The 27,315-nt window shown below is 54.4% G+C and overlaps 1 protein-coding gene across 24 annotated transcripts in view; it reads right to left on the bottom strand.

The window, feature by feature from the left end:
- Nucleotides 1-506: 506 nt before the first annotated feature.
- LOC116945813 (uncharacterized) overlaps nt 507-27,315 on the bottom strand; it is a 173,552-nt gene continuing 146,743 nt past the window's right edge. For 23 of the 24 annotated variants that reach the window (XM_076069786.1, XM_076069783.1, XM_076069785.1 and 20 more), the window contains 4 exons: nt 25,479-25,699; nt 24,720-24,874; nt 24,005-24,162; nt 21,192-22,244 (listed from right to left, as the gene is read on the bottom strand). Coding sequence is in view for 1 of the 24 variants with exons in the window: in XM_076069768.1 (XP_075925883.1) it covers nt 10,489-10,584; nt 14,291-14,430; nt 19,188-19,337; nt 20,712-20,942; nt 24,005-24,158 (771 nt within the window). In the remaining 23 variants the exon portion in view is untranslated. Of the gene's footprint in view, nt 1,365-10,447; nt 10,585-14,290; nt 14,431-19,187; nt 19,338-20,711; nt 20,943-21,191; nt 22,245-24,004; nt 24,163-24,719; nt 24,875-25,478; nt 25,700-27,315 lie in introns of those variants that run through there. The other variant, XM_076069768.1, reaches the window with a different exon arrangement.

Here is a 27,315-nt window from a genome sequence, read left to right as displayed (position 1 = left end):
ATTATAAGGCAGTGAGAGGACCGCGTAACCCTGGGATAGCCGGACCAGCTCAGCCTGGGACTCAAGTAGGGCAGGGACGTCACTCCCTGAAGTTTGTTTGTAACACTCACAAACCACCCGCTACCCATACAAGTTCAGATAATTACGAGTGATATTGGCCATGACTGGGAATTGAACTTTGCTTGCCTGGCACTTAGCGCAGTGCACTAACCACACACAGGCACGTACAGTGAGGGAAAAAAGCATTTGATCCCCTGCTGATTTTGTACGTTTGCCCACTGACAAAGAAATGATCAGTCTATAATTTTAATGGTAGGTTTATTTGAACAGTGAGAGACAGAATAACAACAAAAAAATCCAGAAAAACACATGTCAAAAATGTTATAAATTGATTTGTATTTTAATGAGGGAAATAAGTATTTGACCCCCTCTCAATAAGAAAGATTTCTGGCTCCCAAGTGTCTTTTATACAGGTGTAAAGGAGTTCCCGACGACTCACTCGGAGGTTAAGGTAAGGTAAGGGCTTCCGCCAATGGTTTATTAAAAATCTTTAACAGTACACAGGGGTGAACAACTTCCCAGGGGTTAGGGGTCCCAGGCTAGGTCCCGACACAGCCGGCTGCCCTGTGCTGTCTCCTCTGCGCCGACCGTGGGATCAACCAACACGGCCGACCGAGGAGCACAGCCACGTCTCGCCTGGCACTGTGCTCTCCCCTATCCCTACCCTCTTGCCCCTCGCTCCCCGTTCCCCACCTTCTCCGACCCTATTCTCCAGCTACGACCCCGCTTACGTCACGGGGTCCCCCTTTTATCCTTGAGGACCCGTGATGTCACTCTGCTGCCCCAAGCCCATGACGTCACGTCATCGCCCTGGGCAGCCCACGTGACGCCACTTCCCCATTCTACTCCTCTACATTACCCCCCCTGTGAAAAAAAACAGCCGACCCGGCTGCAACCACCACACCAGCGGGGCCCAACCCCCCCAATGGAGGCCGAGCAACTAAGCGTGCACGTGCCCGAACGTAAAACCGGCTGCCAGAAAAACCCCAACCTTAGGGCAGCACGGCATCCCAGGCACCACAGTAACAACAACCATAACAACCACAACAATAGAACGAACGGGAAGAAAAGTCAGACGGCTTCTTCCAGCCGGCAGTGCCGAGCGGCCGCCGGGGGCTGGGGCCCTACGAACGGCCACCGAGGCTATCACCGGATCCGCATCCCCCTCGAGCGGATATGCGCTGCCGGCCCGCTTCCCCGCGTGGCGTCCGCCGCCAATGCAGGTGGCCTGTCAGCCGGCAATAGGCCCACCGCCGTAGCCTCCGGTGGTTGAGGGGTCCTCGCCGGCGCTACTTGGAAGGGCCCTGGGGGCACACAAACAGGGCGAACGCCGCCCCCGTCAACAGGACCCGGCCGGACAGGCACGACGGACGCATCACCCGCTGGCCGCCCTGGAGTTGGGGGTGGATCCCCCAGGGTAGATGGAACATAACGTTTGAGCCAGGATGGGTGCACTATCCACCGCCGGCGTCCGAACCGAATCCGGACGCACTGCGGCCGGAGGGCTTTCACGACCTCAACAGGGCCCTGCCAAGGCCGGTGCAATTTGGCAGATGTGCCAACCGGGACCTGGGGACAATGCAGCCACGCTTTCTGGCCCACTACCCACGGGAGGCCCGCTGCCTGGTGTCTGGGCAGCCGCTCATTAGCCGCCTGCCGGCTGGCGGAATTCTCGCCAGCGGCCTGCCGTGCCTCGCGCAGCCGGTCAAGCGCGACCTTCAAAGGGACCGGCACCGCCGACCCCTTCCTGGAGGACCCCACGTCCAGTTGGACGTACACCGGGGGCTCCGGCTCCCTACCGTACATTCAATAAAAAGGTGAAAAACCCGTTGAGGCGTGAGGAGCCAACTGATACGCTGCTAAGACCCCCGGGACGAACAGGTCCCAGTCCGACTGAGACGTGTTCACATGGTGGCACAGCATGGAAGTGAGAGTGCGGTTCAAGCGCTCAACCATCCCGTCCGATTGGGGGTGGTAGGGCGAGGTGCGGATTTTCTTGGTGCCAAGGAGGTCACACACCTCCTTGAGCAGCTTGGATGAGAAATTCCGCCTCTGATCCGTCAATAATTGTTCCGGTGCGCCCTTGTCTAACACGTACCCCTGGACGAACGCCTCGGTGATAGAAGAGGCCGACTGATCGACCAAAGGCCACGCCACAGGCCAACGTGTGAGGTATTCAACGCCCACCAAGAGGTATTTATGGCCCCGTTGGGATGCAGGGAATGGGCCCAAGATGTCGAGCGCCACGAGTTCATTAACGCGAGAAACCCGGATGGACTGCAGCGGGGCCCGGTCCTGGACAACTGGGGCCTTCCTCCGCGCGCAGTCGTGGCAACCCTTCAAAATCAGTGCCATGTCACCCTCCACACCTGGCCAGTAATAGTCCCGCTTAAGGGTCAATAGGGTCTTGTGGTAGCCAAGGTGCATAAGCTTATCGTGAATGGCTCGGGTTAATTTACCACGCAGGCTAGTGAGCACGACCACGCAATAGCGTTCCAATTGGGCATCCCAACGCATGAGGAGTCCGTCATGCATGGCGATCGCTGGGGCCGCCGACGAAGCTGAGCTCCGGGCCTTACGTCCGACGCGTCGCCGTAGCTTCAGAAGAGAGGAATCCTCCATCTGCAAGCTGGACCATACCTCCCGGGGGAGTCCCAGGCCGAAATCCGCGGGCGTTGCCGCACCTGGGGGGGTGGCCGTTGCGGCCGACGCGACCAACTGGGCCGCGACGTCCCCTGGGGCCTTGCAACGGCTAGAGCCCAGGGCGCAAGCACACCCGCCGCCTGCCGGCAATCTGGACAAGCCGTCCGCATTTCCATGCAGTGCCCCCCTTTCTGTGGATTACGTCAAAGGGGTAATCCTGGAGCACCTCGAGCCAGCGGGACAGCTGACCCGAGGGCTGACCATTCCTCAGCGAATATTGCAGGGCCGCGTGGTCGGTTCGGACCGTAAACCGCCTACCGTACAAGTAGGGCCTATACAATTGAACAAAAAAAACTATGGCCAAAAGCTCCCTCCAGGTCATGCAGTATCACTGTTCCGTCGGAGACAGAACACGACTGCCATAGGCTACCACCCTCTCCACCCCGTTGACCACCTGGGCCAGGACTGCCCCAATGCCCGTGTCGCTGGCATCGGTGTCAAGTAGAAAGGGTTTCGAGAAATCGGGGTACCCCAAGGGCGGCGCATCCGCCAAGGCCGTGCGAAGCGTTGCAAAAGCAGCCTCCTCCTCCGCGCCCCAGTAAAACCTTTGGCCTTTGGCGGAGAGGGTGTGCAGCGGCTTCACAATTGTCGCAAAATCGCGGACAAACCGGCGATAGTACGATGCGAAGCCGACGAAGCTACGCACCTCCGCGACAGATGTGGGAGTCGGCCACGTCCGGACACAAGCCGTTTTCTCCGGGTCCGTGGCGACACCTGACGCACTAACGATGTGTCCCAAATACTTCACCGATGGTTGTAGCAAATGGCATTTCTGGGGTTTAAATTTCAAGCCCGCAGCGCGCACTTTGACGAACACAGCCTCGAGGCGTTGCAAGTGCTCGTCAAACGTATGCCCAAAAACAATAACGTCATCCAAGTAGATTAAACAAGACTCCCACTGCAGCCCCACTAAAACCATCTCCATGAGACGCTGGACGGTGGCTGGGGCTGAATGAAGACCCATAGGAAGGCGATTGAACTCGAACAACCCCTGGGGCGTGCGGAACGCTGTCTTGGGTCTAGAGGCTTCATCCAGCGGCAATTGCCAGAAGCCGGAGAGCAAATCTAGAGTCGAAAAGAACCGCGTGCCCGAGAGGGCGTCCAGGGAATCATCCATGCGAGGCAATGGATATGCGTCAGCCACCGAGATCTTGTTCAATTTATGGAAATCGACGCAGAACCGGAGACTCCCGTCCCGTTTCTTGACTAGCACAATGGGGGCACCCCAAGAGCTAGTAGAAGGGGAGACGATGTCCGCCGCCAACATTTCGTCGACAGCCGAGCGGACATGCTCCTTTTCCGCAGGGCTAAAGCGGTGGGAATTAAGCCGAATAAGGGCTGAGTCGCCCGTATCTATGTGGTGTTCCAAAAGAGTAGTGCGACCCAGATCAAACTTACTTTGGCTAAACACATCGGTGAACCTCTCGATGAGTTCGCGGAGTTGCTGACGCTCCCCGGTGGACAACGAGGCATTCTCGTCGCACAACGTGGCGATCCACGATGCGTCGGAGTCCTCCGCGCGCATCACGCCCGCCACGACTCCTCCATCCGGGGCAGCGCTCTCGGGTGGGGGAGCCGGGGTCGCGTGCGCCAGGACAGCACCGGCCGGGATTACGATCGGCGTGGGCCCCGAATTGAGGACGTGTAGAAAAAGGTCCTGGTCCCCCGACACGGCCGTCAAGGCGCCTACCAATCCCATCGTCCTTGAAAAGTAACTCGACGGGGACAGGAGGTGGAGCCCCCTTCGAGCGGTCTGCGCAACTTAAGGGGTAGCAAGATGTGTGACGCCGGCGGCACGGTCACCGCCGCCCTATTCAAGGCCTGCACACTGGCAACCAAGGGAGACACGACGGTAGGCGATTGTAGGAATTGCAGCCGCCTCCCTGATGGCAATTCCACACAGCCCTGGTCAACGAGAATTCGAATGGGTATTCTAGACAAAAAGTCGGTCCCTAAGAGGCATGGAACTGCCAAGGTCTTGGAGATCAAAGTAGGCCCGGCCAACTCAATCTCGTCAACTCGAACCGACGCTATAACTTGGCCCAAATTGCCCAAACTGCTGCCGTTCACGGCGACACAAGCCCCACGAACCGGCCCTAACGGACCGACGCTGCGGGGTAGGAGCTTAAAAATGGCCTCTGAAATAATGGTGGCAGACGCCCCCGTATCCACCAAGAGGCGAACTTGCACACCCTGCACGCAACCCGCCAACGCTGAGGAGCCAGCAGCTGCCGCTACCATCCGATGCGCCAGCGCGTTCCAGTGGTGGGTTAGCCTGGGCCATCCAGTGGGTGACAATGGTGGTGCACCCGACCCCTCGAGGACAACCCCCTGACGATGGGCCCTAGCCCCGCTAGATGCATGAGGTGAGGGGGGCGGCCGCGTGGGTGATGCGTCACGACTTGCCTGGGGCCCTGGGCTCGATGCCGATGAGGGTCCGGGAGGAGTTGGAGCCCCCTTGCTGAAGGCCCCCGGGGCATTCCTACAACCCCGCTCAATGTGGCCCTGCTGACCACAGCGGAAGCAGGTCACCGTGGCAGTGTCCTGCGGGCGGGAAGGTCCCGGCCGCCCCCGCTGCTCTGGACGGCGACCACCCGCCCCCCTCCCGCGATGACCGGTCATCGCCAGGGCCGCGAGGGTGTCCACACCCTGAGAGGCGGCCTCCTCTTCTGGCGCCGGGATCCCCGCGCACGCCGCCATCCAGGGCTGTTGGCGGAGGGAGAGGTGCGCCTGGATATTCTCGGCCACCGCCAATGACGTGATCTGGCGATCGCTATTTATGGACAAAGCGATCCCCAGCTCACGTGCCAGGTCGAGTAGCCGTTCCAGGGCCATCGAGTCCAGCGCCTTGCCCTGTATATCAGGGTATGCGGCCTGTGCCAAGGCCAGGAGCGAGCAGCGGAAGACCAATGGCGATTCCCCCTCCTCCCGCCGCTGTAGCGAAAACTTCTGGCGTGCCCTGGACGGTGGCTCGAGTACGTCGGCCATCCGGAGGTACACCGTCGGAAGCGTAGCCTTATCGGCCGGGGGAATGGACTTGAAGACCTGCATCGCCTTCTCGTCCAGGTAGGTCGGAAGGGCCCCCAACGCCTCCTCCATGGACCAGCCGACCGACATATACGCCGTGTCGAACCGGTCCTGGAAGGCCAACCAGTCGCCCCCTTTCGTGACAAACGGCGCGATGTGGGGTAACCGGCGCAGCCCTTGGCCGCGCAGTGCGGCGAGGTATGGAAGCCCCCCCGACCCCCGCGGGCCACCCTGCAACCACAGTGTGGTGCGGCAGCGTTGCGGCCCCCATAGGCCACGCCGAAGACGCGGCAAGGTGCGGTGGCGCTGCGGCCCCCGTAGGCCACGCCGGAGACGCGGTGGGTGGCGGCTGAGTTGCGGCCCCCATAGGCCACGCCGAAGACGTGGCAAGGTGCGGTGGCGCTGCGGCCCCCGTAGGCCACGCCGGAGATGCGGCGATATAACACGGCCCCGCGGTGGCCCCTGCGGGCCACCTCGCAGGCGCGGCGATGGATGGATCTGCAGTCGCAGCCGCGGCTACCTCCCACGATGCGGCGAGGGGTGGCGGCGTTGCGGCCTCCCCGGGCTACGCCGTAGACGCGGCGAGGTGTGGAGGCGCCACAGCGCCCGGGACCCACCTGTCCGCGGTGCCGTACGGAGCCGCGGTGCCGGCGTGCGTTCCTGCGGCGGCCTTCGCAGCCGCGGCAAGCAGCGGCCGCGTTGCGGCCCCCCCGGGCCACGCCGTAGACGCGGCGAGGTGCGGAGGTGCAGCAGCAACCGCCGCCCACCCCGCCGGCACGGCTTGATGCGAAGGCGCATTAGCGCCCGTAACCTACCTTGAAGGCGCGACGAGGTGCGGGCCCGCGGCATTGCCAACGGCCAGCCCCGCGACCCCGCCCGCATGCTGAGCCGCGGCAGCTCCCACGGCCCCTCCCACAGAGGCGACGAGGGCCGGCGGCGTTGCGGCCTCCGTGGGCCACGCCGCAGACGCGGCGAGGTGAGGAGGCGCAGCAGCGCCTGCGAGCCACCTCGCAAATGCGGCGGCATATGGATCCGCGGCGTCCACGACCCACCTTGCAATAGCGTCAGCGTGGGGGGGCGCCACGGCGCATCCCGCCGATGTGGCGAGGTGCGGCGGCGTTGCACGCCGCAGGCGAGATGAGGAGCCGCAGCAGCGCCCACGAGCCACCCCGCAATTGCGGCGGAATCCACGGCCCGGCTCGCCGGTACGGCGAGGTGCGGAGCCGCGGCAGCATCCGCGGCAGCCTCCGCGGCAGCATCCGCGGCCAATCTCGCAGCCACGGCGAGGTGCGGAGCTGCAGCGGCATCCGCAGCAGCGCTCGTCGGAACGGCGAGGTGCGGAGCGGCGGCGACATCCGCGGCAGTGACATCCGCAGCAGCATTTGCGGCCAAGCTCACAGCCACGGCGAGGTGCGGAGCCGCGGCAGCATCCGCAGCAGCATCCGCGGCAGCCACGGCCGCAACAATGGCCGCCGCTTCCGGCGTCGCGGCGGAAATTACATCCGCTTGCGGCGCCCCCACCAACATGGCCGCCACCTCCGGCGGCGCATGAAAAATGGCGCCGACTTCAAAATTGGCGGGCGGCGAAACGGCGGGAATCCGCCGGTGCCACGTGGAGTGTGGGCCGGGTGGGTGCGTCCGCGCTCCCACCTCTGTAAGGGCGGCGGTGAGCTGCTCCATCGCCCGCAGGAGCAGCTGCGACCGCCCCTCGGCATCGCCCCCCGCCACCGGCGGTGGTGCGCTGGGACCCCCAGCCGCCGACACCACCTGCCCCGCCGAGTCCATCTCCACGGCGTCAGACTGCCCCCGGGTCGCAGCCGGAGCCTCCCCGACGTCGTCAGCACTCTCCCGGCGTCCCGCCGGTGGATTCTTACGCCGCCCGCCCGATTTAGGCATAGCGACGGCAGCGTAACCACTCCTGACACCAGTTTTAAAAGAGTTCCCGACGACTCACTCGTAGGCTAAGGTAAGGTAAGGGCTTCCGCCAACGGTTTATTAAAAATCTTTAACAGTACACAGGGGTGAACAACTTCCCAGGGGTTAGGGGTCCCGGGCTAGGTCCCGACACAGCCGGCTGTCCTGTGCTGTCTCCTCTGCGCCGGCCGTGGGATCAACCAACACGGCCGACCGAGGAGCACAGCCACGTCTCGCCTGGCACTGTGCTCTCCCCTATCCCTACCCTCTTGCCCCTCGCTCCCCGTTCCCCACCTTCTCCGACCCTATTCTCCAGCTACGACCCCGCTTACGTCACGGGGTCCCCCTTTTATCCTTGAGGACCCGTGATGTCACTCTGCTGCCCCGAGCCCATGACGTCACGTCATCGCCCTGGACAGCCCACGTGATGCCACTTCCCCATTCTACTCCTCTACACAGGTAACGAGCTGAGATTAGGAGCACACTCTTAAAGGGAGTGATCCTAATCTCAGCTTGTTACCTGTATAAAAGACACCTGTCCACAGAAGTAATCAATCAGATTCCAAACTCTCCAACATGGCCAAGACCAAAGAGCTCTCCAAGGATGTCAGGGACAAGATTGTAGACCCACACAAGGCTGGAATGGGCTACACGACCATTGCCAAGCAGCTTGGTGAGAAGGTGACAACAGTTGGTGCGATTATTCGCAAATGGAAGAAACACAAAAGAACTGTCAATCTCCCTCGGCCTGGGGCTCCATGCAAGATCTCACCTCATGGAGTTGCAATGATCATGAGAACGGTGAGGAATCAGCCCAGAACTACACGGGAGGATCTTGTCAATGATCTCAAGGCAGCTGGGACCATAGTCACCAAGAAAACAATTGGTAACACACTACGCCGTGAAGGACTGAAATCCTGCAGCGCCCGCAAGGTCCCCCTGCTCAAGAAAGCACATATACATGCCCGTCTGAAGTTTGCCAATGAACATCTGAATGATTCAGAGGACAACTGGGTGAAAGTGTTGTGGTCAGATGAGACCAAAATGGAGCTCTTTGGCATCAACTCAACTCGCCGTGTTTGGAGGAGGAGGAATGCTGCCTATGACCCCAAGAACACCATCCCCACCGTCAAACATGGAGGTGGAAACATGCTTTGACGGTGTTTTTCTGCTAAGGGGACAGAACAACTTCACCGCATCAAAGGGACGATGGACGGGGCCATGTACCGTCAAATCTTGGGTGAGAACCTCCTTCCCTCAGCCAGGGCATTGAAAATGGGTCGTGGATGGGTATTCCAGCATGACAATGACCCAAAACACACGGCCAAGGCAACAAAGGAGTGGCTCAAGAAGAATCACATTAAAGTCCTGGAGTGGCCTCGCCAGTCTCCGGACCTTACTCCCATAGAAAATCTGTGGAGGGAGCTGAAGGTTCGAGTTGCCAAACGTCAGCCTCGAAACATTAATGACTTGGAGAAGATCTGCAAAGAGGAGTTGGGACAAAATCCCTCCTGAGATGTGTGCAAACCTGGTGGCCAACTACAAGAAACATCTGACCTCTGTGATTACCAACAAGGGTTTTGCCACCAAGTACTAAGTCATGTTTTTCAGAAGGGTCAAATACTTATTTCCCTCATTAAAATGCAAATCAATTTATAACATTTTTGACATGCGTTTTTCTGGACTTTGTTGTTATTCTGTCTCTCACTGTTCAAACAAACCTACCATTAAAATTATAGACTGATCATTTCTTCGTCAGTGGGCAAACGTACAAAGTTAGCAGGGGATCAAATAATTTTTTCCCTCACTGTACACAGGAATATTGAATTTCCGTCAATTTCTTGCGGCCAACAACAGAAATAAGAATCATCCAATGCTCACTTGAGCAGACGGCCATTTTGACTCAACAATGGATCGAGCGTGGGCTTGCATGCGACTGGCGTGGTACCGAGAGTCACGTGATCGCTCTGAGCTGGGGTGGGGTGAGCCGGCTGGCTCCCTCTCCCGACTGATACTGCCGCTCAACGCACGCTCGGTGGCCTGGTGATGATGCCTAGAGTGACTCCAGCGTGGCCGTCAGCGCGGCCGCCTGCTGGTTGCAGCACAAGAGATTGAAAGAGGAAGAATCGTTCATTTTGACCTGAAAACTCCCACTTTTTGTTCAGTGACACAAGACGAAGGAGCACGAGAGTGCCTCTTGCGCTGACTCATGCAAAAGATGACGTGGGGGCACGGGAGAAGCCGCGTGCACTGGATTGAATGCCCTTTTTAAGTCTATGGGTCTCTGTGTTGTGTCTAATGTGAGTGCAATTAGTCACTCACATCACCCATCATTGCTTTGGAAACACTTTTCCAGGGAGTACAACTGGAATCCATTTGGAAGATCCCAGCTCAACACAGTTACAAACTCGTCCGTTGCTGTCCAAATGTCGTAAGAAGAAGCAATTCTTTTTTTTGTGTAATTTCAAGATAGGAAAATGAGTGATTGTGACCACTGTATTGGTCTTCTAATCGTGTCTCGAATGTCACCTGACATCAAGCGATGCGCGTGCGTAACGCGCACAGCTTTGCTCTAGGCCACAACCTCAGAACGGTCGAAACTGCTTGTGTGTTCTTCTTTGGTTCTTTCGGTAAAGTCACGTAGAATGAGAATAAAATAATAAATTGATAAAATAAAATAACACAATAAAATTCTCACGACGCTTGTGTGTTATTTCTGCCACCGTACATCGCGTGACCTTACGTCCACGACGATCTTGAGACACAGGGGCTCATGCAGCGAGGTCAGCTCAGGCCGCACGGCATCCGTCTCCTCATCGCACTTGCCCAGCGCCTGTTGCGATACATCAGCTGGTCCACTTGCCCCTTGCAGCTCGTGGCCTGGGCATGCACGGGGTGCAGAGAAGCGCAGCGGGAGGGCAGAGATTACACGAGTGGTGTTAGCGGATTTCTCTCTCTCTGTAGCGGTGACATCAACCCTTGCGAGGAGCCAGGAGGACCCTTCTCAAGAGCAGCACTCGTTCACGCACTCCTTCAGACAAACACTGCCCGAGTTTTGCAGTTAATTTGCAGAACCTTTTTAGAAGTCACCGTATTTAAGGGTTGCAACCTCCGAGGTGCAAAGTCTGGGACATATCACCTCGTAAAAGGAATATTTCTCACTTTGATAATGTTGAGAATTGATTGGTTGACTGGTTTATTGGTTCGCATGGATGGCGACAACTTTGGTCACAATCCTTCGGATGTTCCGCACAAGACCTCGAGGGAGCTCAAATGGAACAACCCGAGTTGCCCGTTTGCTCGCACAAGCACCTGCTCCTCATACGGCTGCCAAGCAGCACATTCGATGGGAAAAATAACCTCTCACAATATCGGAGGAGGGGAGAACCACAAGGCATCGTCTTGTGCAGTGTATTGTTACGCAACTGACAAACTCCGAGACTTATGATGTCCCAGAAGACTTGCAGTTTTCCCAGGACAGCTGCCTCAACAAGAGAACGATCCTGAGAAAACCAGGACAGGCGGCAACTTTACATGCAACGGCTGTAATAAATGTATTCAACAACGTTGCTAATAACGCCTTATTACTCTTGGGCCTTCGCGAGTGGCAAGGCTGTTGGCTGTGTTAAGTGCTTGCAGTTTCAATTCAAAGTTGTTGTTTTTAGACGACAATGCACGCTAACGATTTTCAACTCTGTGGGAAAATGCTGCAAATGTCTCGTCAACGTTTGCTGTTAATGCCTCCTGTGGTCTGGCCGGGGAGGCTCAGAGGATCTCAAGAGCTCATTACCACTCCCCCTGGGATCGCCGGACCACAACAGACGACATCATCACGCTGCGAAGTTATGCAGCAGGAAACAGAAACGGATTGAGAATAACTGCTTTTGAGACTTTGTACTGATGACTGCACCAAAGATATTTCTAGAATCATCAATGTATTACAAATGTTGCTTGAGTTAAATATGTATTACCATGATCCCGGTGACCCAAGTTCAATTTCCGGCCATGACTAACATCAGTGGGTGCCCTCCTCATTCACCAACCTACACATATACCGTAATCATCAGGAACCGCAATAGCCACGTTCAATCCCACTGTTGGATGAAGGCCTCCCCAAGCTGTCACGTACACAACAGGGTCCACCATGGGGGCTCTGGTGTGGGCGAATCATGCTGCGATGGCATGGGGACACTGCTGGTGGAGGGGGGAGTTGGCCCGAGCGGGATATTTTTTTGGGGCCCTCTTGCTCCTACAATTTTTAAACTCCTCGTGAGATGACAGAAGAAATATGGACAAGAGAATTAGTGAGATGAGGACACGTATAGAGCTGTAATTGAGATGAGAGAAGAGAGGTAGAGAAGACAGGGGTTAAATCTTGTTAATTAGACTTACGTTTATTAGCATTTGAGTTCAACCTGATATTTGATGCCATCGTATGTTTTATATTAATTTGGGACCCCCCCGTGAACTGCCGGGAGACGTAGACAATGCCTGCTTTTCTTGAGCCGAGTGTCGCCACTGACCACTGGGTCTCCACTGCTGTATGATTTGTCTAAGAAACAAAACCCCCATTCGATTTGGCCATCAGACAATTTTCACAGCAAATAGATTTTTTTTTATGGTTCAGCTGGGAAATTGTGCATTGCTCGGCACCCTGATTACATTATCCAATCTGCGGATCCAATCTGACTGTCTGCAGCAATAATGGAATTGTGTCCATGAATATATAATCTGTGTTTGTAAACAGGGCCCGTGATGGCTCACGGAGATGTACGAGCCTACGGCTATCATAGCTCATCGTCGTTGTTGTCGTCGTCGTCATCATCAGCTATCGTCAATCCAATGCTGCGAGAAGGTCTCCGCAAGCCATCGCCAGCTTTCACCCTGTGTGTGTAACGATCTGCCCAGCAAAACGCCCGCAAGCCAATTTCATCGCTCCGTCTCCATGGGTGAACGTCCTCTCGAACGCGTTCCCCCTCCCTTGGCGTAGCGAGCTGCGATCCCGATGCCATTTGTTTTCCGCACAGCGTCTCCCGTTCGGTGGTGCACGCCGGCGCCGCGGGACGCGACGTGGCTGCGCAAGAGGGCGGCTCGCCCGGGGCGTGCGAGGGAGCGGCTCTCCCAGGCCAAGGTAGCCCCGGGGCCCGTCTCTCTTCGCTCCGCTTTCATCTAATCTCCCTTCCCGGAGGGCGAGCACCGCCGTGGGGAAAAGCAACTCTTAACGTAAGCGAGCGTTTGAAGTTGCGATGCTCGCTAAAACAACGGGAAGAATAGGAGGGAAAAGGAAAAAAGGGGAGGGGATGAGTTGGGGAGGAAGAGTGGAGGAGAAAACGAAGGCATCGTGAGCACTTTAAAAGATTAATAAACGAAATAATAAATTAATTATAAATGGGCCCCATGAATAAGTAAATACATAGACTGCCCCTCTCTCCCCAGCGGTGGTGCAGGCGAAGTCACCTCTCTGGCCACCTCCCTTTCTGATTCCCGCTGCCGAGGCCGAGAGGCGGCCGGACGGCCGGGGGTTTCTGGCATTTGTGACAAGTCCTCGGAGGGCAGCGGTAACAAGAAAAGTGTGTAAATTATGCAGGGTGAGGGTTTTGGTCCCGGCCGAACAAGCCGTTCTGTCACTTGCACACTTGGGGTTGCGACATGCGTGCGTCCCCCTCTCACCCCCCACACCCCCCCCCCCCCCCCCCAGAGAGTGCAGGAGAGAAGGATCGAGGGGAGAAGTAAAAGGATCGGACAGACGGATGTGGTAAAATGGAGAACGAGAGATAGATGGAGACAGATTAGAGAGCGGGCAAGAGCAACGGTGAGAGGAGAGATGGCGCGGCAGAAACGGGCGAGCTAGGAGAAGAGAACAGAGAAAAGGACAAAAACGAGAGACAGAAAGGAAAGAGGTGCAACAGAGAGAAAGATATTAATAAAAAAAACAGTGGGGGGCGGGGTGGGGGTACGGCAGAAAGAAATAGAGAGATGCGGAGAGACGGCGATAAAAGGAGAGGGACAAAACAGAAAGCGGAGACGACAGACAATAACTGAAGCGCAAGAAAAAATTGGCAAAGATAAATAAAAAGAACCCACAGAAAGGCATGCACAATGAGAACTCGTCTATATGCATAGGAACACAGATTAAACATTTCATTCCATCTGACATCTGATTTCAACTAATACCATTCAAACCTTTGTAGGGGGTGGGGGGGGGGGGGGAGTAAAAAAAGAAACAACAAAGGCCAGGCCACAACAAAACTAAAGCCAGGAAGACATACAAAAAAATCTCTGCGATAGAAACGTAAAAATAGAAACGGCAGTTATCGTCAGTTTTTTGATATTTTAGTGTGGTCCCATGGGACGGCCAGGGCCAGAAGAGTGAGTGAATTATTCAGAGTGAGGATTTGGGTCCCCCGCGGACCGCGCGAGCTGCCATTCACGTGCGCGAGCGTGCCACTCAGCCCGACGGTGCGCACACACGCATGCGCGCAACACGCGGGGCGGACAGGCGGGGTGCGCGCACGTGCCAACCACATACGCGCGCACACACATGCACTCTTCCTGCGTGTGTGAAGCGCGACTGCTGTGCGCTTACCTCTGTCGGCGCAGAAAGTGCAGCTACTGGAAGCTCCGCTGGCATGCTCCGCATATTCACGCCGGCAAGGCGCCAGCCTTGCGCTCGTACCGCGCAGCCTCCGCCTGCAGGGGTCCTAGCTTCCGGCCCCCCTCGACGAGCTGCATGGGCCACAGGCAAACGGCGTGGCGGAAAGACGCAGCATAGCATTTTAACGACGGTGTGCAGTTATTATAGAACATGCTGATACAACAACACACACATTTGCCACCGATGACTGAATCACCCGGAATGTGCCCAATCTCGAGAGATCTTGGCAGCAAAGCAGGAATGAACATGGATAATGGTTGAATGGGCGACCACCACGCATACAATCCATGATAACGCCTATAAAAGCCCACACAGATGGGTCCATAAACCCAAACGCTGCATTAACATTAATTACAAGTGTAGATTAAAATCGCTTCCCAACCCTTCCACAGGGAGAGGATGCACGGCAGCAGAGGGGAGCACAGGGTCGGACCCGACACAGCCTCATGGTTCCAGTCACATGGTGACAACGCAGCCCAATCCCTGATGCTGTCAGGGTCAGTCCTGGGCTGTTCCAGGGCCAGCTGAGCCCGGGTTCCCAGCAGCCGTGGCGACCAGGCTGGGAGTGTTACTTGACTCAGGGTGTCCTCGTCCTGTAATTCAGACAGTCCCTGCTAGGGAGTCGAGAGCTCCGGCCGGGAGCCGTGTCATTCGCCTTGAGTTCCTTCTTCAGACGCGTGGGCGTCTGCTCGTCCTCTTGACAGACAACATTCGCTTTACTATCGCCGTCGTCATCGTCATCATAAGCAGCCATGATGCATCCACCGATTTTTTTGTTACATTGCTGGATGAAGGTTTCCCCGAGCTGTGCCAGTCATGAGAGTTGATGAATTATACTCCATCACGCTGGTCAGCGCGGGGTGGTGAACCCAAGACTGGTTCAGATAGCAATAGTCACCGATGTTAGCCACGGCTGGGTATCAAACTCAAATCGCTGGTTTCAGAGTGCAGCAGGCTGACCACAGTACATTTTTAAAAATATATGTGTATACAAACACACATATTAAGTTTTCTCGTTGCATTTTTGTTCTGTATATACTTTTCCTTGAAATTAAGCCCAACTTGCAACCAGAGAAACAATTGCCACTGATCACTGAATCTATATGGTGCGTGTCGAGCCGTCTGTCACTGTACAAGCTCAATTTGTTTCTCTCACAAATCACAAATGCAAGCCAACTGCATTTTAGTGACACCACTATACAATGCAGCTAACCTCATCAGGATATTTAAATTGTATTCATTGCTTCTGAAAATAAAAAAAATGTGAGCAAACAGCTGCTTTAATGAGAAACAAAATGCCATTTATCGAGGAAAGTAATTCTCCTTTAGACACCTGACATACACAAAAACAAAGATCCCCCATATAGCCTGAACAGAATGTTGGGGAAAGTGCTGTTAGCGGGCATGGCACACGATGGGGTGGGTTGCCAGCACCACGCACGGCCGCCTTTTTCTTCCCAATGGCGATGTTTACACACTGCACGAGGTACTCATTTGAGGCTGAGTTGACATAGGGAAGGCCCAGAACAGGTTCCGATAATTGTCACTGGTGTTGGCCGTGAGCAGGAATTGAACCTGTGTCACCGGGTTCGTAACACAACGTGCTAACCACGACATTACACACATCCTTAAGACTCATTTTCGGGTGGGTCCATATTTGCATGTGCTTAGCTGCTCTTCTTTTTGCGGACGCTGTTTACCGAATTAACCATACCGGTGAGTGAGTGACTCACGGTCGAAGCTTTGCTGGAAGCAATGGGGGGAAGCGACGTCAATACACGACTACAGTGGGTAGTATTGCACACAAATATCAAAAGCAGCACACAAATGCACTGCGCAAGTCACCCCGTTTAAACACACGGTCCTCCCAGACAGCGCAATAAACTTGAGGCTGCAATCAGCACACACGTGGCCGACTGGCGATTGTCTGAACCAGGGTTGTTCAGTGACAACCGGCAAACCAGGTTACCCGGTCCCGTACGTGAGGAACCGGTAATTCCAGTGGAATGTTAGTAACGTACAGACGTACGTGAAGAGGTAAAGGTGAAACCCTGCAATTGCTTGCTTGCGCTACTGCGGGCGGAAGGGCCAAGTCCAGCGTGCTCACCATTACATCTTGGCAGCTCCCTTCACTAATCAGCTGAAAAGGTCGTATTTATCACTGGACATTGTGATGCGCAGCAAACCGGGAACCATTTTTTTTTCCATGCGGCTACCAGCAGCGCTCCCGAGTCTGACACTCACTAAATCCGACTTTCCCACTTATTGCAACAAAGCCCCCTCTGTCATTACATGGCCACTCGCGGCACGTAATTAAGTGAGGCGTCAGGGTCACGGGCAGCGTTTCATGACCGCAACTCCAATTTTTTCCAACACGCGACTTGTGTCCCGGCCTCCTGTCACCGAACACGGCCCCACACCGTCTGCACGACTGCATCCGCCGCTGGCGCGTGGGCGACGAGCCGAAGCCGGCGCTTTTTAAAACGTGGCTGACATAAAGGGAGTCCATTTTGTCCCCAAAGCGAGGGTGCGGGTGCAGATAGGGTGCTCGCCGTCCGTGCCGTGCTCACGCCGGGGTTAATGTCGGGGGTCGATTTCCAGGTCACGGTTACGTCCCCCCACCCCCAACCACCGCCGCCCCCACCCTGCCCGTCGGGTGTGAGTGGCAGGCGCGGCAGCCAAGCGCGCTGCGCGTACGGAGATAACCAAATACAGACTTATCTGCCGCCCTCGTCTGCATTCCGCGCGCGGCCCGCTTATGAATTTATTTTTATATTTACGATACGTACCGCATTATACATTCACACGCATATATGCCTACTGTACATCGTCCCACCTCTGCAGAGGCTCGGTGCGCAGGCAAGGTACATAATGAGACAATGACAAAGGGAGGCAAGTTGCCGCGAGGTGTGTGATGGGCGATAGGCGATGCGGGAGGACACGCACACACGCGAGCGCACACACGAGCACACATGAGCATGTGCAAATGTTGCGGGCTTGGAAAGAAAGAGGAGGACAAATGCAAGTCGCGAGCCTCCTGAACAATGCACAAAGGTCACTTGGCCACACAGCTGATATTTACCGGGCAGAGGTGGTCAGGAGATGTCTTAACGCTCAACTGGATGAGCAGGAATGTAGGTCGTTTAGAATCACGCGTGTGTTTGTAATTTTAGAGACAAGTCGTTATTTCAAGCAGAACTGTCGTCAATCACACACTGTATTTTTCTTCATGACAGCCATCCAATCTAATGGACCGGATTGGACGCGGCTTGTTTTTTTGGGGGAAATAATTCAAATCGTACGATTTTGCACTCACTAAAAATATATCCGATTTTTTTGTTTGTAAATTCGCATTTGCCATGCCCTGCATGTAAAAGTGTATGCAGGAATATCAAATCGTAGCTCAGCTCGCCATTTGTAACCGTCGCAAGCGGCCCACGCAGGTGATGCATATCAAAACAGCGGGCGCCATCGTGACAGCAAAGGCATACTTATCCTCGCATGACAATGTGCCAGCGCGCATGGGGCTGGGTTCAAAGGGCAGAGCCCATTCAATTTGTGCCACTCATTGTAATGCGGGCGGGCTGACAGCGTGGCGGACGGGCGGATGGGCGTACAGGCAGGCGGGCGGGTCCCGCTTCCTGACAGCAATCAAGCCGCCCTCCCGACTGCCTCTCAATCACCATCCCCCCTCACTTTTTTTTAATAAGCTAATTACAGCAGCGGCAAACCTGGAGATGTGACAAGCAATAAACGGGCCTCCAGTCCACACGCATCTGACAGAAGCACAACAAGAGACGGACACCTCTTTAGCTTACCGCCCAGAATATTGTAATATGCTTCCTTGATCAAAAACAAGCAGCTGTCATCAAACCACCCCGATCCAATTCAGTGTATCCCACCCTGGCTACCGGTGGCCCCCCTCCCTTCCCCCCCTGCTCCCCTCCCCTGATGTGTTTACAGAGATGGGGGCTGCTGTGCGCCTGACCCTGCCCGTCTGCCACACCTCCCCCCACCACCTCCGTGTGTCTCTTCTTGCCGCAGACGCCCGACGCACAGAAATAATCGCCTGAGCTCAGCGCCAAAAATCCAGTGTTCGCGAGTGCAAGGCTGCATCGTCGGTCGACCAGTCGCACAGACAAAGAGCAAGTGGTGCCTCGGTTATGCATCGCACGTTAATCTCAATGTTGTGACATCGCCAGGTTGTGTTAAGGGTGGCCCTCGCGTTAGTGTGTTAGGTGCATCCAAAACGAATCGATGTCAAGGATCGGCGTGTAATGCTGCGTAGATTACAGGCTTCATCTAAGGCTTGCCTTGCTTAGTCATTGGTGTAAATACCTCCTCCAACATTCACCTATTTGCAGGCAAAATCAAAAGGCATAATGGGAGGACCAATTGCACCTTTTTCTGTCTATGAAATACATGATTATTATTCTCACATTATTACTGTTGTTGTCAAGAAATGCATTAATACTGTAACTCTTAAAATCGGAACCACGAGTCTATGTCCCCTGTGGATGGCGATGACTTTGGTCACAATCTCCGCACGAAGCTTTCCAAGGAGCTAAAATGGAACGGGGAACAACCTCAGTTGCCTGCTTGCTCGCGCAAGCACCTGCCCCCTCATACGGCTGCAAAGCAGAACATTATATGGGAAGAAGAATCTCTCACAACACCGGAGGAGGGGAGAACCACACGTTCGGCATAATCTTGAGCGGTGGTGTTATCCCGCAACCGACAAAGACTGGGACCTAAAACATCCCGGACAGCTACTTCAAAAAGAGGTGACCTTGTCCGCCAGCATCTCCCCACGCAGCGCAGGCCGTACCCGATTTGCATCGTTCTCGCCCTGCTCGCGCAGCGTAGAGGCCTCGGCGCACGTGGTGTCCGCCAGCTGGCACGCGTTGTCCACAGCCTCCATCAGGCAACTGTTGCTCCACTTCTAGCTCCTCCCACACGTGGCTACCAGCTGCTCCACCTGGGCACGCAGAGCAAGGGAGCAGAGTTAAGATCTCGGAAGCTAAGCGGGGTTGAGCATGGATAGAGCTTGGATGGGCTAGCATAACGCCACACCCTTAGGCTCGGTGCGTATGCTATGATATCGCATCCACATTACTTGTAGAATCCATTCAGGATTCAAGTTGCTTTTAAAGTGACCAAAGCAGAAATCCAATAGTCCGCCATCCAATATCCCATGAATCCCTGTAATTAGCGGATCATTGGCGGTTCGCAAATGGCTCCCAAAATCCACAGCACACCACGGCGAATTGAACCATTTCAAATCTTTTTCATGTCATATTAATTACTTAATTGCTGCAAGTATTTAAAATGTTGGTTACAGTGAAATTAGTTGTGCTGTTTGCAAGAGACCTCTGTTGTCAGTGAGCTCTTACCTGGATATAAAAGGAATATAAAGGGTTCGGGTTTTCTTCCCTTAAATGTAAAGATTTAGCAAAAAGACTGGGACACTGGGTGTGAGCTTGAGATCTGGAGTCTCGCTGTGCGTCTCTATTCATACCTCGATAAGAGTGAAACAACACTGCTAGGCGGGCACAATTTTCTTCGTGCTATACACATCATGGTGCATGGTTAGGTCTGTTAATACCACTTAGACATTTTGTAAAAAATAATCGTGCCAGTTTTCCATTCTTCACACTGACTTCAAAATTCCAAGTTCTGATTCAGTGCAGATTTCTTTTTTAAACCGCTCAATTTTAATCCCCAGCTTAACATTTTGGCAAAACTATTAATTTGTCCAATCGCGATGGGCCCCATGCGCATCTCAGCCACTGCTGGTGGCGCGGCGCAAGCGGCCGCGGGCGCATGCCACAACGGGCTGTTCCCAAACCAAAACTTTGCACTTTGGGGTCCTTGCGCCTCTGCAAACAGGGGGGGGGGGGGGGTGCTCGTAATGAGGAGGGGGGCTTCACCCGGATTGAAATCTAAAGAAATACCTCCAGGGAGCTGGCCACGTGGGACTCAGAGGTCAGAGCACTGAACTGAGCTCCTGGGCTCGAATCCAGGTTTCAGCCATCTGTGATTGGACCAGGTTTTCAAACACAGTGAGAGTTGGTGATCTCAGCCTGGTCACCAATAGCAGGGAAAGCATGAATATGCTTCCTCCTATTAATTGTGTGGATCAGAGGTGATTTGAAAAATAAAATTCAAGAAAGTAGTTCTGGGATATTTGCGTCTGCGGACCGTTCTCTAACCCGCAATCGTGCACTGCTCCACCAGAGTTCCTGATGGATTTTTAATCTCGCATCACAACGCCGACAGCAATAGGGGTATGAGAACATACTCTATGCACACACGTGGTGGAGCGGGGCTGTGCGGTTAAGATTGCGGTTACCCGTTGATCTGGCCATGAACGTGCCCGGTCTCAGGCTCTGCGTGCCACCGGCGCGAGCTGCAGCCGCATCACCTCCTGCGCCCGCGTGGCCTCCTCTGTCCTGGTGGCTTTCAGCTCTGTTTTGAGGAACTACGTCCTGCTCCTGGGCAATACCACGTGGTGGCAACATGGCACCATGCTCACTCGCACCAAAAGCCTCCAACTCCAAACTGCGGCCTGTATAACACCACACTGTCCCACATGTAAATCTGAAGGCGGTGTGCATGTGCCGTTCACCAATTCTCAGACAAAGCAATTGCATGACTAAAGACTGAGAGACTTAAACACGCAAAATCAATAATGCCTCCGGCGAATAACCACGAGTGACGTTAAATCACGTCAAGTTTCCGTGTCACAACAATGCACATTATGCCTGAGGCAAGTGGTGGAAATTCCACATTCTTATTTTGGAGGTGAGTTTACCCAAAGGACAACTATTAAATCCCCACAAAGCAATGTTCAGTCAATGTTGACTTTTAACGTGTTGATTGGGGTGAAGCGGTGGCACGGTGGTTAGCGCACTGTGATATGAGCCTGGTGACCGAAGTATGAATCTCTGCTTTGACTAACATCAGTGATCTGAACCGGTCCGTTCACCAACGAGCACTTACCATCTTGATGAAGTATGGTCAAATGTCCATGAACCGACAGGTGTGGGGAGGCCCTTGTCCAGCGGTGGATTGACAAAGGGCGGTAATTTATGCGTACAATCGTACAAATTTTCACTGTGAGTCGCACACCGTGACCAGTGCCACGGGGTTCCGAATTCCTAACGGCAGTGATGGCCGAATAGTGACCGACCTGTGCGAAGAGCGGAGGGCGGTGCGGCGTGCTGCAACAACTGATACCAAAATGTGGTCACTAACAAAGTAATTGTTAAATCAGTTGATAAAGACAGCGGCCCGAACCGCTCCACGGCCCTCTCCCAGACCGCGGGCGTGACAACAGTGCAGTACGAGGTTTTAAAGAAGATGACAATTTCCGTAAACAGCTGCTCCTTGCGACATCAAATAACTGTATCGTGCGTCGACTCCGTACGGTGACAGAGAGATGAACTAAGTCAAATAACAGAAATCACTTTCCAATTTTTCTGCTGAGTGAATTTGAACCTGTTTCGTGTCCCCTGACCAGAGTCATGGTGGGGACTGGTGGGGGGGGTGGAGATAAAAAAACGTGGAAAAATGCCAGCAAAATGGTCGCGTAGCTGTGGCAGTGTTAAATTACAGTGCAGAAGCGAGGCTTAAAGGAGGGAGGTAACGGGTAATCAATGCATCGACCTCGCCTTCCTGTTACTCAAGGGTCCACGCGGCACTCGGCCGGCAGTCAATAGAACAGAGATTAACTCTTCCAGGCGGCGCCCGCGTGCCACTTAAGGGTGCTCGCTCGCCATTTAAGCGCCGCTTTCAAGTTTGACAAAATGCCCAGGTCGCTCCACGGAGATGGCTTTAATTAACTCTGTGGCCTAATCTGTATTGGCACATTCTTGCGGGTCGCCTGGGGGCAAGGGGAGAAAAAAAACGAACAGAAGGACAACGCCGTTACGAGTGGTAGTGGCGGTGGTGGCGGTGGTGGCGGGAGGTGGGTGGAGGATATTTGCGGGAGAATAGGAAAAAAGAAGAGGAAGATGCGGTGGAGGAAATCCAGCGGCGGTGCCACAACTGATGCGCGATAAATATGTGTGCACGTCATTTCACGGCTGATTTGACTCAAATTATAAGTTATGAGGGCGGGATGTTAGCGGGCGTCCGCGCGGTTCACTCACACCGACATGAAGGCCCGCCAGGAAACCTCGTTAAATTGGAGACAATCAACGGGACACAAAACTCTCCCCATTCTTTTCCGCCTCAGATCGAGATGGGAAACGGACGGTTACTGCGAAGTCAATCACAAAGCCTCCCAGCTACCGCTGTGTAGGCTGATAAAGCTCCGTAGTCTCAGAAGCCGCAGGAGTACAAACAGCATGCTATTCCAATTTTTTATCACCATTGGGTTTTTCTGCTTATTACGTGAGTATTTTCCCTTTGAATTCTGCTTTTAAAGAAAATAGTACAGAGAATTCATTTTTTCTTATAATCTTCAAGCCTCCCGCTGAACGAAGCGTACCGCACTCTTAGCTAAAGGTTGCGCTGAAACTATAATTTCAAAAAGGTAAGTTTTTTTGTTACGCTTTGTTGTAAAAAACCTTTTTTACGTCCAAATCTAAGTGCGGTAAACATGTGTAGAAACAAAACGACACGGACTGGCAGGTGGTACCGGTGGAGCGAGCGGTCGGGTGACACGCGACAGTGCCACCCGCCAGGCGGCATGCTGATCGCGGATGCCGGCGTGGCATGGCCACCCCCGTGCGGGCGTTTGTTTTCGATAAGAATAAACACCGAACGAAAACGTCGTTGCATGGCCGAGTGGCCGGTCCCCAAGCCCCAGCTGCCTTCAGCGCAGCGGGGACAATTTCTCCCCTCTCCACACGTCGGAATTCCGTCTCAGAATTGCCTCTGCGCTCACGGCGAGCAGTGTCTTCGATATTCCGTTCGAGTCAGCGTCAATTTTAAGTTAACTGCCGTTTTTTTTACAATTATGTTTTGAAGATTGACCAAAGTTTGCCATGTTTGGATGCTGTGGTTTTCATTTACTGTAGTTGGTTTTTATTGCACATATTTAACAAAACCAAATTAAACCACCGACTGGCACGCCAGCTTTTTTGATCCCACGTATGACTTGAATGTCACATGCCCGATGTCTGAACGCCAAGACCCAGCCAAGTGCACGGAGCCAGTGAAATGATTACGACGGTGAGACTGGCGCTACGAGCAGAGCAGGCTGGGTGCTTGGCTTTTTGAAATGTGGATTGTTTTATAAATTGTTCCTCGATTTTTTTACTTACTCAGCATTTCCCATGCGCATCATTCAACCTGAGCCACCCTGATCTTTGGAACCACACGCATACTCACACTAACGCACACACGCACGCGTGATCTGACCCCCTTGCTCGTTGCACAACTTTGTCCATCTCATACCATTGCACAACCGCTCACCTCCACCCCGACCCCCAATTCCGTCACTCCCACGTACATCCACCGCACCATTCGCATCTCATCCCACCTGGCCCCCCACACGGCGCTTCTCCCCCCCCAACGGGCGGCCTCCTAACCCCCCCCCCCCAAAACTTGCCCCCTATGCCAACCTCCCATTTCCCCGCCGCCCGTGGCGAGGAAAGCAATCTGTGCGACACGCTGCATCACGGCCGCTGCTGTCACCTTCGGTGCCGCGCACCTGGTGTCGTGGAGCTCCTTGCGGGGGCGGCACTCCTCGTCCACCAGCACCTACACGCGCTGCAATCATCCGGCCGCTGTGCCTGCATCGCCGCCAGTCCCGCCCGAGTCCTCCCCGCGCACTCCTGCTGCTGGTCATTTTGCTGTCGGAGGGGACGAAGAAGCACGACAATGAAGACAGTACAGCCACCAGTGGCAGCAGACAGAGGAGGAGCAGCAGCAGTAGCGGCGCGAGGAGAAAGAGTAACAGCAGCAGGAGTAGCAGCAGAGACTGCAAATAGGTGGTGGGTGGTCAGAGCCAACAGGGCTTTGGTCCCTCAAACCTATTCACCAGCTTGCATTCAAACACAGGCTACACAGGAAAACAAATAGCTTGCACATCCCTAACATGAAGCCGACTCGGCAACAGAGGACAGGCCAGTTGGTAAACCCGTGCATTCTTGCCATGGTAGACAGGGGAAGTGGTCTGCATGGGAATTGTTGCAGGCACTAGGATTTGGAATCATTTTTATGATAAAAATATGTCATTGGTGCACTGTGTTCTGCGAAAATTAGTGTTCAGTGGGTCCGTAGATCCAGAAAGGTTGGAAGTACAGGCCCCTACTCAGCGGTCTTCTCGCAGCAAGCGTCGGCCTTCTGCAGCTGCTGCAGTGCCAGCAGCTGCAGAAGGCCGACGTTCGCGTCCTGCAGGGGGTCCCACCTCGCCTGACTGTGCCTCTCGGTCGGCGAATGGCTCCTGCACGGTGGCTCAGCGGCCTCGGCGCACGGCGGCTCGGCTTCGGTGCCAGGCTCTCATGCTGCCACCAGGGCGACCTCGGAGCGCCGCAGCAACTCGGAGCATTCCTCCAGCTCCTGCTGCGGGGCGGAGATTGGCAGGATTTAAATTACACGTAATTACAATTTGCTATTTCAATACACGTATAACTTGTGATTGTTAATCCACGCTATTGAGAGAAGTAAGTGGCCTTGGGCAGGACACATCGCCAGATAGGATGATGGACGATGGTCCAGAATAATAACGCAGTGTCAGCCGAGGAACCGAACGAGTCCACCGAGGAGTTGGAGCGATGAAATCAGTTCGTGTGTGCAGGTGCTGGGTGGATTGTTAATAAAATGCTGCTTACGAATGACAGCGAATGCCAAATGACGACGCTGTCACCCCCGCTGCTGTGTCGCTAATATCCATTCGGATGCGGAGCGGTGCGAGCGCGGTGAAGCAAATCAATAAGAATGGCACGACACAAAATAAACACCGCCTGTGAAGATTACAAAGCATCGCGATTAATCCCATCGGCACTGCGACCACAACGAACCTTCTCTCCCTGCCCATTGGGCGACGTCAACACCGTCCCCTGTGCTCCCCCGCGACTCCGGCTGACCTCATGTGACACTACCGGCTCCTTCTCCTCGCGCTGGACAAACGGCCAATCCGATCCGAGCGCCACGCCGCGGCTCGTACCCGCTCCGGCGCGCCGTTCCGGCGAGGTTGCGTGCGCCGCCGACGGCTCGATGGTGGCCGTCAGCATCGCCTCCTGCGGCTCTCGATCACAGCGGCATGCTTGGTTTAACGGCTCTTCGCCGGACGAGATCGCCGAGCTCCTGCACCGCTCGCGCACTCTCCTCCAGCTCACGTCGCCACGCCGCCAGACTCTCCCCGAGCTCCGAAAGATCCTGCCAATACTGAAAAGGGATGAGAGATGGCCACCAGGTGGCTCTGAGGTCAGAGATGCTGAGCCGGCACCACCGAGATTCTGGGTTCGAGTACAGGTTTCAGCCGCCATACCGCCCTGAGAATGATTGTTTAAGGGTGCTTTATAAATTTGCATTAGTATTATTATCAGTGATTAAACCGGGTTCTCAAGCGTAGCGAGTTTATGGTCTCGGTCCGGTTACCTTTGACTGACCTACAGACCCATAAACATATATAGAGACCCACAGACTCACGCAGACCCATATTCCTACATATTTACTCACAGACTCACAAAGACAGATTTGTGATTAAACCAGGTTCACAAGCATAGTGTGCTGATGGTCTCAGCCGAGTCATCGGTGAGTTGCACACAGACCCATAGACACACGTACAGATTTATACTCACATGGAGAACCATAAACTTACAGAGAGACCCACGGACTTACATAGACACCCATGAACTCATATGGAGGACCATAGACTTACAGAAACTGAGTTGTGATTAAACTGGATTCTCAAGAGTTGATGATCTCAGCCTGGTCTTCCACAACTGCGCAAATATCCATAACATTAAATTTAGTTCTGCGCTGAATTGAACTCAATTCTAGCTCTGGGAATTACAAATATTCATTTGAATGTCGTGCGACAAACATTACTCTCCCCTGGACTGTATAGACCATGTCCCTTGAAGGAATCTCAGAGCGAGTACTGTAATATCCGTTTCCGTGGGCCGTTCCCTAACATACACGGTTATCTGCTCTACGCGAGATCTCAGAGGTGACTTCGTCTCATGACATGATGCGATAGTACAATCAGGATAAAATTGGTTTAAAATGACAAAAAAATATATTATTAAAAAAGGTGGTCACCGCCATTGTGGCGACCGGTGCCCTCTCCCACCAGCACCACCATCACCACCATCACGCAACGATGAAAACATCGAGCGAGCCTCATAGAATCAGAATCCACGGAGAAGATGGAGCGATGAAATCGTGTGCAGGTGCTGGGCGGATTGTTACATCACAGGATCGTGAGAGGGGGCAGCAGTGGGTGTGGAGAGGCCTTCATCCAGCAGTGGATGGACCATGGTTGATGATGAAAAGAGCTCCAAGGGATTACGTGGCTTATCAAGTTTTTTTTTCCAGGACACCAATCAATTGCCCTGAATAATGAGGGGGCTGGAGGGAGGGAGGGTGGGCGGGGGATGTGAAGTTGCGAGCAGAGGCATCACCTTCTGGAGGCACAATGTGAGTGTCATGCTCCGAGTCGCAGTGCCTGTGCGATGCGCGGTACGTCGCCAGCTCTGTGCGTGCCAGCAACAGCGCCCCATGGTGCCCGTGCTTCTGGAAATGGGCACCACCACGGGGTGCAGTGGGGGGGGAATGTAATGAAATCTTGATTCAGGTCGGTACAAATCGGATATTGCGCTCAAGATGCATGTGTGGTGCGGCCACGCTGCCAGCAGAGGGCAGTGCAGCAAATTCAATCTTGTGCTGTATTGCTGGGTCTATGCTCCCCGCCTTCATCAACCTAATGCTGACCAGTGTGGTGAAATATGGTCCACTGAGTGTGGAAGGTCTACAGGATCACTCGTCAAAGGCACCAC

Source organism: Petromyzon marinus, chromosome 25 (assembly GCF_048934315.1).
Source record: "Petromyzon marinus isolate PM22_M1 ecotype Great Lakes invasive population chromosome 25, UKy_Petmar_22M1.pri1.0, whole genome shotgun sequence".
Lineage (NCBI taxonomy): Eukaryota > Metazoa > Chordata > Hyperoartia > Petromyzontiformes > Petromyzontidae > Petromyzon > Petromyzon marinus.
This window is presented reverse-complemented; position numbering and strand designations above follow the sequence as displayed.